Source organism: Citrus clementina, unplaced genomic scaffold, assembly GCF_000493195.1.
Source record: "Citrus clementina cultivar Clemenules unplaced genomic scaffold, Citrus_clementina_v1.0 scaffold_9, whole genome shotgun sequence".
Classification (NCBI taxonomy): Eukaryota; Viridiplantae; Streptophyta; class Magnoliopsida; order Sapindales; family Rutaceae; genus Citrus; species Citrus x clementina.
In genome coordinates, this window is record NW_006261964.1 from 1,817,477 (window position 1) to 1,834,610 (window position 17,134).

At 35.7% G+C, this 17,134-nt stretch overlaps 4 protein-coding genes across 6 annotated transcripts; 2 read left to right on the forward strand and 2 right to left on the reverse strand.

The window, feature by feature from the left end:
* Window positions 1-541: 541 nt before the first annotated feature.
* On the reverse strand, window positions 542-2,372 carry LOC18032669 (xyloglucan 6-xylosyltransferase 2). Its single transcript, XM_006419518.2, has one exon. It carries the CDS (start codon window positions 2,090-2,092, stop codon window positions 728-730), a length of 1,365 nt encoding a protein of 454 aa, XP_006419581.1. The 5' UTR covers window positions 2,093-2,372; the 3' UTR covers window positions 542-727.
* A 4,958-nt stretch (window positions 2,373-7,330) lies between these two features.
* LOC18032658 (heat shock factor-binding protein 1) lies at window positions 7,331-10,164 on the forward strand. The gene is made up of 5 exons (XM_024184306.1): window positions 7,331-7,471; window positions 8,799-8,852; window positions 9,063-9,086; window positions 9,174-9,216; window positions 9,738-10,164. The coding sequence occupies exons 1-5, from the start codon at window positions 7,469-7,471 to the stop codon at window positions 9,872-9,874; spliced, it is 261 nt and encodes an 86-aa protein (XP_024040074.1). The 5' UTR covers window positions 7,331-7,468; the 3' UTR covers window positions 9,875-10,164.
* Window positions 10,165-11,105: 941 nt separating this feature from the next.
* Window positions 11,106-11,780, reverse strand: LOC18032650 (rapid alkalinization factor 23). Its single transcript, XM_006419521.2, has one exon. It carries the CDS (start codon window positions 11,728-11,730, stop codon window positions 11,335-11,337), a length of 396 nt encoding a protein of 131 aa, XP_006419584.1. The 5' UTR covers window positions 11,731-11,780; the 3' UTR covers window positions 11,106-11,334.
* A 2,185-nt stretch (window positions 11,781-13,965) lies between these two features.
* On the forward strand, window positions 13,966-16,607 carry LOC18032645 (alanine--tRNA ligase). 3 transcript variants are annotated; one of them, XM_006419523.2, is made up of 7 exons: window positions 13,966-14,368; window positions 14,484-14,596; window positions 14,871-14,963; window positions 15,163-15,265; window positions 15,358-15,432; window positions 16,061-16,156; window positions 16,279-16,607. In XM_006419523.2, exons 1-7 carry the CDS (start codon window positions 14,132-14,134, stop codon window positions 16,336-16,338), a joined length of 777 nt encoding a protein of 258 aa, XP_006419586.1. In that variant the 5' UTR covers window positions 13,966-14,131; the 3' UTR covers window positions 16,339-16,607. The 3 variants fall into 3 exon arrangements, with proteins under 3 accessions (XP_006419586.1, XP_024038396.1, XP_006419585.1); XM_024182628.1 differs by lacking the exon at window positions 14,871-14,963; XM_006419522.2 differs by lacking the exon at window positions 16,279-16,607 and having other exon boundaries at window positions 15,358-15,448; window positions 16,061-16,145.
* The last annotated feature ends 527 nt before the right edge of the window (window positions 16,608-17,134 follow it).

Below are 17,134 nucleotides of genomic sequence, written 5' to 3' on the forward strand. Positions count from 1 at the left end.
GATTGAACATGCTAAACTTTACAACAACGCAACAGGCTATGCGCCGCTAGCAGCCACCAAACCTCTAAATTTCCAATCCCTGAAGTTATTCTCCTTGCTAAACCAGCATGTTTGAATAGATAAGTTTCTATAGTTCCTCAGACCATACAAAAAAACTTCTTGGTTTGTAATTATAACAGCATTATGACAAGATTAGTTATATTCATCTTCATTTTTCCTTTTGTTTCGCCAAGGCAAAATGCAGATACATTAATAGTATAATCACACTTGATAAGCTTGACCAATCCGTGGTTCAAGGCATCAGATTATCAATCATTCTATGAATCATAGACATTGCTACATTTCAACTAGCAAACAGGGAAATGGATGTCTCAAATTTATAGCCAGCATCCCACTGATAAAAAATAAAAACTCATTCCTTAGATTTGATAACCCATCCTGTAACCTTACACCTCAAAACATCCACATAGAAACTAATAAATATCAAGACTCAGATCAAACAAACAAGTGTATCTGTAAGAAAACACAAGTGAGGCTATAATTTCATTCAAAAATCAATATAATCTTGAAAAGAGGTTACAATATCCAGTGCTAAGCTTCAGCAATGACATGAGAATTGACATGTATCATATCATAACTTGAAAAAAGAAGGAAAGGGGGGAAAAAAAGTTTCAAGTGCATGATACATTACTATAATCAAGTTGAAGCTAATCGAATTCACAACCAACTATGAGGATGCGGCTACCTTAACAACTTTAAACGCCGGGTGACGAATTCCGAGCTCATCCTTAACTTCAAGAGGAGTACTAGTCTCGTTTCTAATTCTCTTAACTTTCTTACTTGCAAGCGTCCTATGTTCAAATCCATACATATTCAAAACCTGATTATCCCCAAAATTAAAAGCACGATCCATCTGTTTCAAGCATCTCTCCACGGGATAATCCCCAAACTTGCCACAAGGCTTACACCCGACAAAGTGAGTAACCAATGGCCACCTATGATCGCCAAGACCCGGATGGTAATTCTCAATCATCTCCTCATACCGATCAACCAAAATCCCCCAATACCCGTGCAAATAATAAGCACTCTCCAAATACACCTTCTCACCCCACTTGTCCCTTTGAGTAATCAACAAATACACCATAGCAGATTGATCATCAGCTTCGAAAACTGGCCTCCCCTTAAGCTCTCTAGTTAAAATCTTCCCAGCATCGTCCCTAATCTTCCCTTTAGGGCCCATTGGCGCCCAAGCGTCTAGAAGATCCAACGCCCATTGACAATTTCTCAACAAAAAGCTCCCAGTATTCAATCCAATCCAATTCTTTTCATCATAAACCATCTCTTTCCACCCGTGCATTACCAAATTATGATCCTTATACCTCTCCCAAGGCACCTCAAATGCCATATCCGTAAACATGGCATCCGAATCCATCCACCACAAGAACTCAACCTCAGGATGTGACAGAAGCAATTTCCTTATCAATGGCAGCTTCGCCCAAAAGCCAGCCATTTCAGCGTCTAAGAGCGCCATGTTGTAAAATATCTCAATGCCGTGAATCCTACAGTAATCGATCTTGTTCTTTATGGACTTTAACAAGTAATGATCACCGACCGGGTTCTCGCACGGTTTAGGTGACGAACCGGTCACGAGGAGAACGCGTGGCTTGTTTGGGCGGAGAAAGTTTGGTAATGTCGGGTTCTTTTTGAGCCACTCGGATCGCTGCTCGTCCCAGTCCGATATTTTGGGACCAAGCGAATACTGCTTGTTTGGATCACGCTTCTCGTCTTCGCCTTCGTCAACAAACAGCTTATTCATATCGAACTTTTCGTAATTGTTAGGGTCTGCGGTTTTGGCGGCGTCGGTGGTTTGGACTTCTTCGAGGACGCGGTGGGGCTCCACGCGCTTGCGGTGCGCGTAGAAGTGTTGGCGGATGTCGTCGATGTCCTGTTCGGGAGTACCGAATTTACCGGCGCCGATTGTGCCACGCAGGACGATGACGGTCATGAAGAGGCAGAGGAGTGTGATTTTGCCGTGGCGAATGGCTCTTTGGATCTGCCGGGCTCGTAGAGTCCCCACGCACCGTTCCAGCATCTTGACTCGGCAGCGAGTCGACTCGTTCAGTAAAAATTCCAAAACAAAGCTCTGAAGCGTCAGAATCTTAAAAGAATGATTGAGATTGAGAGAGCGCTCTAAGGATCTGAGAATAAAAAAGTAATAATTATTGAAAAGGTGAATGGAGGGGTATCAATGTAAATAGTGACAGCAATTAGGGGCAATGAAATTCAGGAAAGTCGGTGGAGGGAAGCGATGGATGAAGAAACGAAGATTCAGAGAGATGAAACTGGAGAAAAAAATGAAAAAGGAAACGAAATAATTTTGTATTTGTTCCGACAAATGATGTATTTTTGGAATTTTCAAAGAAAAAAAAAATTATTTGCGGGGCCCTTGCACGTAGTCAGTTCACGTTGATGGATTTTGTTGAGTACGTACGTCACCATTGAGGATTTGCCTTAATTTAAAAGATCATGCGGCGATGGTCGTTTTAGACTTGGTTAGATCCAGTCCGGCGATTTTAGGCTTCTGGCTAATTTTTACCATATTTTTTGTAATTGCTTCTAAGTTTTTGTTTAAAAATTAACAAATTTGTTAATTATACAATAAGAAAGTATGATTATTAATTTAAAAAAAATTCGTTTTTTGTTTTACGCTTGAAGGTTTGTATTTTTTGGTCACCATTCACCAAAAGCATTACGATTGTTGCAACATTTTTCCAATAATGGTATATTACCGTTTAATAGTAACGAATGATAATATGCTATGCATAAATTTGGCGGTCAACCGATCATTAATCTTATGGGATCTCTCTTTTGATGTGAAAAATGTGATGGAAATCAGAATAAACGGAAAGCAAATAATGCAACAAAATTTCTTCTCGAAAAAACAATAGTAATTCAAGATATCATGTAGCGTTTTGGACGTTAAATAACAATCAAAACTCAAAATAAGGATTTTGATATATTAAAGTGCATTCATTCCGGCATTTTAACTATGAAAAAAAATATAATTATTAGGTTTGGTCCTCCAGAAATTTTAGAATACCTCATATATATTACAATCAATTGATGTATGCATGACATGTATAGTTAAATTTAATATAACCACCATATGCATGATGGTCTTTTATAATAAATGTACATATATCATAATATCATTTGCTTATTGTATAGCTGATATAATACCTTTAATATATTTTAGAATTTCTCCTTTATAAGCACAGTGATTCGAACTCCCACAAAAATATTATGGGGATTTGATTTAAATTTCATTCTTTAAAAATTTAAGTAAAAGTTAAAGGTTGACGTTCCTCAAATATTAAAGATAATTAAAATATGAGCAATACTATATAAGATTTGATGAAATAAAAAAAAATGATAAAATACGAGTCTTACCTCCATACTCCTCCCTTGATTTTATAGGAAGGATTCAACACTTCCCAAAATTGAATTAATTAAGAGAATAATTTTTGCATAATTAATATTGTAATTAAGCCTTTATATTATTTACTAATACGCTGCCAACGTCAACTTCAAAAAACATGTATTATATCCATCATATAATTCATAAGATGTAAATTTATTAATATCATGATCAGAAATGTGCTGTAAAAATTAACTACGTACTTTGATCGTGATATACCGATATACGAACAAAAGCAGATTAATTCATGTAGATTAACCAAGTCAACGTACAAACCAAACACATAATCAAAGCAAAATGGGAGCAAATCAAAATGGTCAAGATAACGAACAAGATGAACGGTTGCGATCGAGGCACAAATTCAGCGGCAGGCAGCTAGCACACAGTGTGAGTGAGTGACAGTGAGCGCCAGCTCATACGTGGTTGCCCCACTTTAACGTGTTGTTGTATGAATTGCGTAAACTCTTGCGTTTGATTTGAATCACACGTTCGCAAGCTGTCAAACTGTTTGGCATCTGTTTGTGATGTTAACAAATTAACCAATTTTTAAGGGTGGGCCAAATAATTAACGTTTTGCGTCAACACACACACACACACACACACATATATATATTATAAGAGTCTTGTGTTGACCGTATGTACTGGCAACACGTGGCATGCTCACATTGCAAGTTTAATTAGATTGGGCACTGCGTTGTTAATTAATTAATTCACTGATCTAACGGGATCCTCATTAATTCTTTTTCAATGCTTCACCGTCCGTAGTCGCTATCCAATCTCCGATTAATTTAGTCAAAAAGTATGCGTTTTGTTTGTTCATTGACCCCAACCATTTTCACAAGAATCAATCGCGACGGCGATGTATCTTATTTGCTCAATCTCCCTTCTAATCACATAAAACAAATAATAATTCGATTAAGATAGCCACGTCATGTGTATTGTTCCTCATCATACATTGTCTTGTCACACGGTATTAATTGTATAAACTATTAATCATTGGTAGAGCTGGTAAAACGGGTCATCGGATCGTGTTCGTGTCATGTTAGTTTCGTATCGTGTTAAATTTAGGCCGACCCAAACCCGACCCATTTAATAATCGTGTCAAAATATTGAAACTCAAACCCGACACTGAAAAATAATCGGGTAACCCAATAACCCGTTTAATATCTATATATTGAATAAAAGTTACATCAAATATTTATACACTATAGTACATACGTATGCACATACATACATACATAATTTATCGATACTATAAAATATACATATCTACGAATATATTACACATTTACACTATTGAGGTTTTAATTATATATATATGTATGTATGTATGTATGTATGTATATATATATGTATGTATGTATATATATATATATGTATATTATAAAATATACATGTCTATCAATTTTTACATATTTACACTATTGAAGCTCTAAATGTATTTAAAATTTTATAAATAAAACACTGTGTTTATATTCACCCTTTTAAAGAATAAAAAAAAAATCATCTCTAATATTTGAGTTTTAATGATAAGAATATGTAAATTATTTTAAAATAGAAAATATAATCGGGTCATTGACCGGGTAAATGGGTCAAGAATTTTAACCCTAACCCGACACGGAAAAAAATAGTGTTGACCCGGACTCGACCCATTTAATAATCGTGTTAAATTTGACGACTCATACCCATTTATTTATGTCGTGTTCGTGTTGGGTAATCGGGTCGTGTCAAATTTTGCCAGCTCTAATCATTGGGTCTTTAGCCCTGTGATCAAGACCCTACACTCACAACTGTGAGAGTAGCGGTTCGAGCCCCCGCGATGTCAGTCTTTTTTCTTTTGAAATGTGAGTGAAGTAGACATCCTCGAATATTTGTGTGAGTGAAATAGACATCCTTGAATATTTGAGATAATAAAATTTGGGCAGTAGAAATATTTGAAATGGTAAAAATTAATGTAAATTAGTTCCAGTAATTATCTGACTATAAATATCAATTATAATCTGAGCATTAGTCTCATGTAATTCCAAAAAAAAAAATTGTATAAACTATGACGTGTGCAAGCAATTTCTCTCATCATATAGTGGGCGAAGCTAGCTCATTTGTATTGGAACGAATAAAAAAAAAGTAATTCGATATTCCAATCTATCTTTAATCAATTACCATATCCGATAAAAAAAAGATTACCTGAATGAATTCTTCCATTTCTCAACCAAATCCCTTGTCCGAATATTCTCTTAATGAAAATATGAAACACAAATAATTTTTTATTCAATAAAAATGTACAAAGTAACAATTTATTTATCAACAATGTGAGTTATAAATAGAAGTTGAGACACCGATCCTTCCGAATTAATTCCTAAAGATCCCTTCTTAATCAATCACTAAGCTAATTAATCTCCATGTTCAAAGATAAATAAGCTTATAATTAACCATAGTAAGAAACCCCATCCAAGCCAAACAAGGCTTCACAAGATCCTTAGCAAAAGGGTTAACTTTCTCAAAGCTTTTGTAACAAGCAACAAGGGTACCAAAATGGGCAACACAAAACACCAAACCAAGCCATGCAGCGCCAGTGACAAGCACAAGGGGGTCCCAAAGAACGCTCAAGGAAACTTGAGCAACATAGAGAAGCAATGAATCAGAGCGTGCATGGAAGCCACCGTCGGCCCACACTAGCCATGCAGCTAGGCTCATGAAAAATGATGAGCTTAATGTGGCTAAGTGAATGAACCATAAGGGTGGGAACCAAAGTGGCTTGGGTAAGGCTCGGTAATTTTTGCCTGAACCGAAGATGCAGATTATGGCAAGGGTTACAGAGAGGGGGACTGAAATGGAGAAAGCTAAAGATCTAAAGGCGCGTTTGGCACTTATCATTTTGGTTTCTGGTTTATGGCTGGTGGTGGGTGAATTGTTTTTGTAAAGGGGATGAAGAGCTTGAGAAGCCATTTGAGAAATCAGAGTTTGAAATGACAATTGCGTGGAAATGGTATTGAATCGAAGGAGAAGTTGTGAAGAAAAATAAAGGAGAAATGAATGTTGAATTGAAGGAGAATTTGTGAAGAAAAATGAAGGAGAAATGAATGTTGAGTTGAAGGAGAGTTTGTGAAGAAAAATGAAGGAGAAATGAATGTTATGGAGTAATTGTAGGATTCTTTTTTTTTTTTTAATTTTTATTGACGTGAAATTTATTACAATTTACTTTTGTTCACTATACATAAATATATACGTACAATTAATATTGTGTAAATCATTGTGTAAACTTGACCATAATTGTCTTTTAACAATCATTTTTACGAGGAATTGTTGGTCTAATTTTTTTTAAGGGATAAAAATTATGTTATATTTAATATATATAGTTACAGATATATAATTTATATTTCAAGTGGTGTGACATGATCAATCGAGGTAATGTATTATACATGTCAACTTCAAATTTATTTATTTATTGAGTTTTTATACATATACATATCTCGAAATATTAATAAACATGATTTTTCGAGTGAGGGTAGATATATCATCCGAGTAATAATGGGTAACATGTTCTAGAAATACAAAATAATCCAGTTGAATTGGTAATTTAAGCGAATAAAAATCATTCTTTTAAAAAGAAAATGAATGTGATTGGTTCTTCTTATCTGATTAATGTCTCCTGATTAATAACTTAAAAACCAAATGCACATACAATTATGGAAATTTAATATTTAATTTCAATTACTTAATGACGAACAACAAGCTTTACCACAGCAAAATAGTTCCCAGTTTTCCGAAACTACCCTCACATTTCTTCTTTGCTCATCTTCAATCGCCAAACTATAATTATAATTACAGCAGGAGGGAGGGGTAATATAGTAGTTAGCTGTCACCAACTTGATTGCTCTCCAAAATCCTCCACCTCATACTAGTGAAGTTTCGGACTCCAAGCTTCGTGGAGCAAGAAACTGTTTCTTCTCTTTTTCTTTTTTTCGAGAGGATCGAGCAAAAAACTTGGAAATGGTAAATTCAAAATATTACGGATCTCTATTACGTTTTATTTTCAGTTTTTAAGATGTAAGTGATTGCATTTCATTTAATTTTATTAAGGTTTTGAGTTTTTAGTTAATTTAGAGTAAATCATTGAATTTTCAAATCGATGTTGATTAGAGATGATAAGCATTTGACTGCTGTGAAAGTTTGAATTATAGTTTGGGCTCATTCAGATGTTTAGTCTTGGCTTCTTGATTGTTTGATTTTCTGTTTGGTTGCTGAGAAAATGGAGGAACAGAAGCGGAAAATTCTAATATTGGATTTTAGGTACGTGAAATTTAATGAAGGATTCCCCTCGTATTTTATAACTTAAAATGGTTTCCCTAAAGGTTCATGCGAAAGAGAGAATTTAATTTTTATTATATTGTCGAGTAGATCAAAGGGTAATTACCGTAGTTGCTACTTTGGTGGAAAATATCTTGTGTTGATGTGATTTTTTATTTTATTTATTTATTTTTGTTTAGACAAGGTTAAACTCCTGCGATGGATTTATTTGTATCAAGTCTTCTTTTGTTGAATGAAATGGTTCATTAGCCTTATTGGAGTATAATTTTGTGAAGGAAAGAAGCATACCAATAATGTGGAAAGTGGGAATGTTGGCGGTTATGAATGTTTATGTTCTTACTTACCACTGGGTTTAACCAAGTGATGGTCTAAATGCAGAAGGCTGACTTTCTCTTTTCCCTCATTTAAATTCTTGGGGAAAAAAAAAAGTTAGATATCCTAACAACCATTCCAATGGTAATCCCAATAAAATCTCCCATTTGAGACTTATTTATGACTACATCAACGTGGCATCTGTAATTTAGGAGTTGCCATTCCCAGATAACTTCTTGTATATTATTCCCGCTTTTAATTTGTTTTTGGAAGATCTTACTCATAGAGACTTATCTAGAGGTGTTTATGGTGTAAGGAATATATCTGGTGATCAGCCTAACAAATTAAAGGAAATATTTTCTGTATATCTAATGCACTACGATCTCTTAAGTTGATGTTTCGAGCTTCAAATTACATCCTTAATTGCTGATATCTGAGTAGTTATAGTGAAGCTTTTCTGCTAGCTGACGTCTCTGTGCTTCTGTATATGTGACCTCCAATCCATCTTGTTGCAGGGATGGGGTTTTTCACATTGGGGAAAGGGTAGTTTGTTAGTTGCCTACCCTTCAGTGCTAACATTGTTTGAACCGGATATCTAAAATCAGTCTCTTAAGATAACTGCTTCTTGTATTTATCTGGGCTTATGTTTTGTAAAATTGGCATTTATTGATGTATTTACGTCTTCCTTTTCATTTCACAGGATAGTCACGATTCAGAAGATCCAAAACAGAACACTGCAGATATGACAGCTTTTGTGAGTTACCCTTTTTTCCCTTCCTCTGGAAATGCCGGTTTACGATCTATTTTCATTTCAAATATATATATTTATATATATATAGGCTACCGCGTTAGGTTGTAATTAAGAGTGGATGAATTAATTTACTTAAAAGTAAAACCCTCTCATTTTATTGAAATGATTGTTTTCGGATCTGTTGCGTAATCCTTCTAACTGCTTTTTGCGCAGGTCCAAAATCTTCTTCAGCAAATGGTAAGCTTTTACGTTCTTTCTGTTTTTTTAATCGGGATACTCTATCTATAGCAAGCTTTTTTGATAAGTTGGTTGTATCATTTGCAGCAATCCAGGTTCCAGACGATGTCAGAGTCCATCATTGCAAAGAATATCCTTCTCTTGTTTCACATTTTAGCATATCACTCTCTGTACACATCGTTCTTATTATTATATTTTGTCACTTATTGGGTAGTATTTCAACATCTTAGGATAATGAAATCATTTTATCAGTCCATAGCACTCGGAACATGTCCATTGGTATTCTACGGGCACCTTGCTTGAAATTTTGGTCTCGTGTAATATTAGTTCAGTATATCTTGAAATGACCTTAGTAACATAGTTGAAATGGTCCTCTTTCCCTTCTATTTTTTGGTTAAGGATTTTGTGAAAGCTGGATTTGTAAATTTACTCTTCAGTTACTGTGCTGAGTGTGATCATCATGTTATCTTTAATTAATCTTTCTTTTGTGCCAAAGTAGTTCCATAAGATGCTATTTGAAACATGGTGGATAGATTTTGATTCAATGGGCTGTATCTGTGACTGCATAGTGTAACACGCATTACACGTTTCCTCTCATCCTAAACTGAGAGACAAATGAAGTGAATTATTGGTTTCCTTGACTGTAAGCACTTGATGAGATGGGCAGCAGGATAGATGAGTTGGAGCAAAGCATCAATGATCTCAGATCCGAGATGGGCATAGAGGGCTCAGCATCTCCGTCGCTCCCTTCCAAATCAAATGACGGACCCGACCAAGGCAGCCAATGATTCAGCTTAAAGATTTGTGACAGCACACCATGTCAGTTTTATACTACTGAGTTTAAAGATTTAGAGTTAAGCTAATATTTCAACTCTGAAAGGCAAGCAGATGAGTATCCCAAAGATTTTTAATTAAGTGTTCATTTGATTCTAATTTGTCGGTAAAATAAAATTCTCTCTCCCTCCCTCTTGACTGCCGAATTGGCCGGTCCGTATTAGTTCATTAAAAAAAAATTTAGAGTTTGGAATGCCAGTCTGGTTGTATTTGATTTGTATTGCATGTTTACACGTGGATTACACCTGGGAAGGTAATATTTATTATTCCATAACATTTATTGATATTATTAATAGCCTCATCAAGTCATCATGCTCGAGCAAATTAATTAAGCTACTAATTCGGCAAGCATTATTTTATTTCTTAAAAGAAAAACAAAGAGAGATAGAAAGAGAAGATCTAAAGAATTAATTGTAGGTCCTCCATTTGGTGGTAGTGGTGGTCCTATGCGGATTCTTAACTTTAAATTATGTTAATGCGACAAAGACATATGAGGTGTGCTTCGAGTGGCTCTTGGAAAAAAATCAAAGATAAGATGCCATTATTGTGATTTGGAATCCCATTCACCGAATTTGAATTTTGAGTGTATTTAGGATGGTTGCTAGGTGCTTGTTCCTTCAACTTTCTTTCTTCCATAACCAGAGCAACATCTCAATTCTCAATTCTCTAGTCCTATGGTGGGCATAATTTTCTGAATCGATCAACTTCAATTCGGTTCGATTTAATGTGATTAATTATTTAACATATTTTTTTTTAAAAGTAACTTATTATAAAAATTGAATTAGATTGTTAAAGCTTAAAATCCATCTTTGAATTATGTTACTAGAAAAACAAGCTATAAACGCGTGGGAATATAGCTGGAGCTGGTCACTCCAGGATCCAACACCAAAATGGCCGTTCCAAAGTCCAAACAATAGGTTATTTATTTATTATTATTATTATTATTTTAAAACGTTTAGGTGGGGCCGTATTAATCTCATCAAACGACATTGCTTGTCTGAAATCTATCAAGAGGACGCAATGATTAATTAACCTCAAATCTCATGACCACCGTTTCACAAGAAGATCAGTCAAGCCGAAGAAACTTCCGGAACCCAAAAACAAATGAAAATTTCTTTGGAATTTTGCAAGACCGTAAAGAAATTAGATTAATTTTTTTAAAAAATACAAAACATTTCACAACCATTTGGACAATATTGATTTGATGACAAGAAATAATAATTTCATGCAATAACAAAATGCAGACCAAAATAATAATTACATCAAATTACTTTTATTCCCGCAACAACCCCCAATCCCAATCTTCCCTTCTTTATACGTAATTACGTAAAAACAACGTTGCAAATAATAATTTTTGCAAAATAAACTAAAAATATTGAAATTGAAAAATAAAATAACAAATTCAAGAGAGAATTCAACGCCTGCAACGGGTAATAGCACTGCACCCGCGAGAGTAAGGATTGGCCTGACCGCCAGCTCGGCAATTGTAATACGACGCGCCGCGCCGCGAGCATGGCACACTGTTCCTCCTCAGCGCACCGTAGCTGATGTACCTCCTCATCGCTAAAATGCGCCGGTTGATCTCACCGTCCATGGCGAACTCCAAATCCAACTCCTGGTCGCCGTCGTCGCCCTCGACGGACATACACTCGGCGATCGACCCGCGGCACTCCGATTTCACCGGAATGAAGCCCAGCTGGTGGCCGAGACCATCGAAATCAACGCCCGAAGATGACGAGGACGCCACGTGGACGGCGAGGATTATCGCTGCTAGTAAGAGTGAGAAAGCGCTGAATTTTGAGGCTCTCATCTTTGGGATTTTGGGGATAAAAAAGTGTTATGCCCTCAGAAAATGGGCAATGTCTGGATTTTAAGTGATTGGGATTTAATTAATGCCACTTGTTTTAAGCAATATCTACGATATTGCCACTTGACTTTAATGGGACTTTTACCTTTGCTTGCAATTTAAGAATGTCAATTTCTTTACGGACACAGGCACTAATTAATCTTTTGACTCAATGACGGTAGTCTTCTTTTTTTTAATATCTATTGCGACAATTTACATAAGTTTTTTATGACAGCGCAAATTCGGATTTATGAGCTCATTTTGAGTCATTCGGCCAACACCTCAAATTTTTTTTTTTAAAATGGGAATAAAATTTAAAAGAAAAAATGATTATTTTAAAGGGCGTGTTAATAAATAAAGTGATGCCAGTAAGTGGACAACTATTGTGACAAGTGAACTTAAATTTCCCTAACAAAATCATGTGAATGCAATAACTTTCTTATTGGTGTATTGAAAGCTACTGAAATCAAATTGGGGGTCAAATTTGTTTTGTATGACAGTCGTGTTAGTCATCAATTGTCGACGCCCCGATTGCGATAATTATGGCGCGTAACCGCGTTATATATGCCACCATAGAAAAAGCTGTTACATCGCATAAAAGAACTAAAAATTTGTATTAAACTTTTTTCCCTTTTTTTATCTTATCTGGCGTCTTTTAAACGAGGCCCGTATAATCAAGCAGTGGACATAAATAACGGGCTTCAGCTTCACTAGTAACAACTCTAAGCCCGTATTGGCCCAGCCCAACCCGATTAATATTTTGGCAGACTCTATAACAACTTTAATTCGGTGGGTTCAGCACGAGGGTCTCTGCAATTAAGGTTTTTGAGGTTTTAATAACAACTTTAATATTTTGGCTGAGACATGATTTTGTGATTGAATTGTGTTTGTAGTTCGGCCACGAATAGACTGATTACTTCGAAGGATCATGCAAGTGTTCAGATTAAACATTGGTCATTAAAAGAACAATAAGCAGAGTAAATATTGTAAACAAGACAGCTAAAATAGTGAAGTGTTTCTTATATTTCCATTAACTGTAATGCTTGTAATTACATACATCATTTGTAACTAATAAAGAGAAAATAAAGGAAACTATACATGAGACTATCAAGGAGAATAATGGAAGGGATTGTTATCCGTAACTCGTGGAGATTATAATGAAAAATTATCATGGAATCTTGAGATTATCTGATAGTCATTTGGACGAGAATGGCGTTTACACTGGACATTTTTCAACTTTTGCACCCTGCGGGTTCATCAGAGCACCAGCTGCAGCTTCCATTTTCCAATTGGTTTTCTCGATAGTCTGCTGCAATGTGGGTTGTAATAATGGCTTGTTATGCATTCGATCCTCTTACTGGCTAAAGTATTGACGACGATGGAGTATTGTAGTTTGTAAAGACTGCTAGGCATCGGTACTAGTGCATGGTATCACTTTGAATTAGTGGCAGTAAATTTGATAATAGTAGCAGTCGTGATTCTCCTGAACTGAAGTAGCTTAATAGAACAAAAATGGGCAGGATAATGAGATGGGTGATTTGAGACGTCCTCTCTTTTTACAAATTTTGAAAAATGAGAAGTAATGCATAAAGCCATAATGACTTAAAATTTGATTTGTCACGATCAAGCTTTATCTTTCATATTGATGTGCTCTCAAATCATTGGTTTGTCAAAATTAGCTGATGGCCGGGAGGCTAATGCTCATCTTTTTCTTCTGCTTCTTATGTCATTCATCTTGTCTAAATTTCAGGGAGATGGTGACAGTGCATTGGATCGACTCTGGCAGAAGAAGAAGGTTGAAGTCCATCAGTAGTAGATTAACACAAGAGGATGGATTCTTTGTTCGTTCGAGTGGATTGATTTTACCAGACAAGTATTTTGAGTTTACATTTCCATAACAAACTAACAATTGGGGCTAGTTATGCATCCATGTTAGCTTTAAAAATGAAGTTTCCCGTTTATTAGTATACGAAATTATGATTATAGTTCTTAAATACCTATGATATATAGCTTATTAGAAGCGCAACATTTGTCAAATTAGTAACTTTGAAGTCATTACCCGCTCAGATTCCACTCCTAAACGGTGTCGTTTATCTGGGACCCACTGACATCACCAAATTACCATTTACCGCCAGTTATAAATGACACCGTTATTTAACACAGAAGTGGTTAACGCCTGCTGCTGCAGTATCGGTTAATTCGTTCATTTAATCATTTCACGACTTGGTTGTCGCATTTTTCAAAATTCACAATCATGCGGTCAACTTTGATTTTTCATCCAATTTAGTCCAAGATTTGAACACAGCAACAGCAAGACACGAGGCGTCGAACACACTTCTGAGAAAAAGTCCTGCAGCTTGAAGCCATGAACACGGAAGTGATTCCGACAAAGCTAGATTACTACGACAACACGTTAAAGCTCCAATCGACTTCCAAACTCATTTCGTTTTTCAAGGGTGATGACGGTAGACGAGCATTGATACTAGAGTCTACGATATTTCATCCGCAAGGCGGCGGTCAACCCTCCGACACTGGCTTTATCATAGTTGCTGATTCCGATTTCAAGTTCATTGTACAAGACGTTCGATCAAGAGATGGGATTGTAAGATGCTAACAATGCTATGAGTCAAAATATGATTTTTTTTTTAATTATTAATAATATCGGGGTTATTTTTTATCATTTTTTTTTAATCTTGTTGTCTTAATTGATATTGAAGGTGTTTCATTATGGGGTTATTGAGAATTCTGGCGGGGAATTTGAAATGGAGTTAGAGAAAGGGAAAGAAGTTCGTTTATGGGTTGATGAGTCGAGGCGAAAGCTGAATTCAAGGTATGGAATTATTTGAAGCGATTAATTTTAATATTTAAGATTCCTAGAGCTTTTTAACTCGAATAATATATATTGCTTTAGGCTATGTATTATTGTAGTTGTGTCTGCTACGAATTTAATAGACTCGTTGATCTGTCAGTGCATTTTTTATTCAAGGAAAAATTTCAACTTTTTTCAATGCATTTTTTGCTCAGTTGTTGGCTTGTTTTCAAATTTAAGCTCTGGGGAACTTTTTTTTTTTTTGGGGTAAATTTTTATTTACTTGCTTGTGCAGGCTGCACTCAGCTGGGCATTTGCTGGATGTATGCATGCAAAAGGTTGGATTAGGACATTTAGAGCCAGGCAAAGGCTACCATTTCCCTGATGGGTATGTAAACTTCGTCGTTGATAGCGTACGATGGGTGGGACTATAAAATATTGACTAGGCATATTTGGTTGTTGCTTCATATGCAGAACTACTATTTCTGTTCTGAATCTTTCGATTGTTATATTATCAAGATGAATCTATTTTCTTATGCGAATTGTTTTCTTGGACTTGCTAATTATGAAGTTATCTTTCTTACCAGGCCCTATGTTGAGTATAAAGGCTCTGTTCCACAAAATGAATTACAAAGCAAGACAAAAGAACTAGAGCTTGAAGCTAATGCATTAATCTCTAGAGGAGGGAAAGTAAGCTTCACTTTGTTTTTCTTTGTATGGGTGTAATTCTATGTCCTCTATGATCATTTCATTCTGAAATGCCTCTTCTCTGTCCGTTTCAGGTTATGGTTGCTGTATTACCATATGAAGAAGCTTCTATGCTTTGTGGTGGCTGCCTTCCTGATTATATTCCGCAGGTCAGAATCTGAAAAGGTTTCTATTTATTTAAATGATGGTGGATGACTGGATCAGCACCTACTTAATGTCCTTTTGGTGTATCACAAACAATTTTTAGCCATCTTCTGCTATTCTGACTCTGGAAAGAATGTGGGCCAGATTAGATCCTATTTTACGCATGAATTAATTTCTTTCTTTATATTATTGTATATCCCTTGAGTGCCACTGGTGCTGTTGCCTACCTGATGGTTATGCTTTTTCTGGGACAACCACTCAACTCCATTAATGCATAAATTGGAATATCTAATCCGACTATCATGCAATTATAGGTAGACATTTACAAGAACCTGAGCATGATAGCCTTGTTATTAATTTACAAAATGTTAATGGAAGTTATTGGAGATCAATGGTAGAGATTATGCTTGTAGTGCATGTGGATGTCTGCATATATCATCAACAGTGATTAGATTTGATAAGTTGGAGAGAAACCACATCATCTCATTCAAATTCATACAGTAGGTTGGTCTCCTTTACATGTTATGCATTTGTTTCAGAACTAGAACTAATTTTTTTTTTTTTGTCTTTTTGTTTTTGTTCCCCCACCCCCCCCACGAAAACAACTTATAACCTATTTGTGATATATTGCAGGGCAGCACTCCTCGAATTGTGAAATTAGGAGATAATCCTGGTTGCCCTTGTGGTGGTACTCATGTTTCTGATATTTCTGAAATCATAAGCATGAAGGTACAGTAACATTTTTAATATCTATTATTTAGATATAGGAAAACTCTTGCTGTGGCGACCTTTAAAATTTGGGTGGATGTATAGTACCCAGCCTTCTGAGACATGTTCTGCTTATTGTCCAGGTTTCTCAGATCCGAACAAAGAAGGGAACGACAAAAGTTTTCTATTCAGTTGGATCATAATGCTATATATATCTCCTTTCAATTTCATTGAGATAAGCAGTACCCCGCTATTGGAGAGGAAAACTTTTATAAGAAACCGTGTGCTCGGGTCTTTAGTAGCTAGTATACATGAAGTCTTTTGGAATTAATTAAATTGATATACTCTATAGATGCTAGGACTTTTGTAATGTTTGTGGTTCTGTAACGTTTCTGCTGATTGTCTTAGCTACTAATCGCTTTTACATGTTTAGCACACTGTAACCCCGTATCTATACATATGTTTTTTCATGCATTGGTTTACATGTGCTTCTTATGTGATAACCCAATTAAGCTGATTTTTTTACTTCAGAATTTTAGGTTGGTTGACAGTAGATCCCCAACGGAGATAATGATGATTGCGTGTTCTGAGCTTAAATTATCTTGAAAGTGTGGTTCTTTAATATCTATCCTTAACTACCAGTTGAGTACGGCCTTAGACTGTCTATTTACCATTAAAGACTGAAGTTGGCCCCTGCCCATTCTCCATTGGCAATTTTTCCTACATGCTATTCCTTCTCCATTTTATCCAGAACTTCAGTTAGTTACCTGAGTTCTGCTGTACAGGCTGCGGCTTACTGTGTGACCAGAGCTATGATCCATAATCACCAGTGGCGTGATCAAGCATCCATAATACATGGGCAGTTGAATTGGTAGATAAAACGTACATTAATCACGAATCACAAAACCCCATCTTCACACACAGCTTCAAAAAACACTAAAATGGTCATTTAACTGTCGTAGATATTTCGAATTGCCCTAGTTTGATATTTCGTTGGAA

Coding starts and splice junctions, on each gene's coding strand:
- LOC18032645 (XM_006419523.2), top strand. CDS start 14,132: ATGAACACGGAAGTGATTCCGACAAAGCTAGATTACTACGACAACACG. Junction 15,433..16,060: donor TTCCTGATTATATTCCGCAG/GTCAGAATCTGA, acceptor GATATATTGCAG/GGCAGCACTCCTCGAATTGT. Junction 16,157..16,278: donor CTGAAATCATAAGCATGAAG/GTACAGTAACAT, acceptor CTTATTGTCCAG/GTTTCTCAGATCCGAACAAA.
- LOC18032650 (XM_006419521.2), bottom strand. CDS start 11,730: ATGAGAGCCTCAAAATTCAGCGCTTTCTCACTCTTACTAGCAGCGATA.
- LOC18032669 (XM_006419518.2), bottom strand. CDS start 2,092: ATGCTGGAACGGTGCGTGGGGACTCTACGAGCCCGGCAGATCCAAAGA.
- LOC18032658 (XM_024184306.1), top strand. Junction 8,853..9,062: donor CTGCAGATATGACAGCTTTT/GTGAGTTACCCT, acceptor CTTTTTGCGCAG/GTCCAAAATCTTCTTCAGCA. Junction 9,217..9,737: donor AGAGTCCATCATTGCAAAGA/ATATCCTTCTCT, acceptor GACTGTAAGCAC/TTGATGAGATGGGCAGCAGG.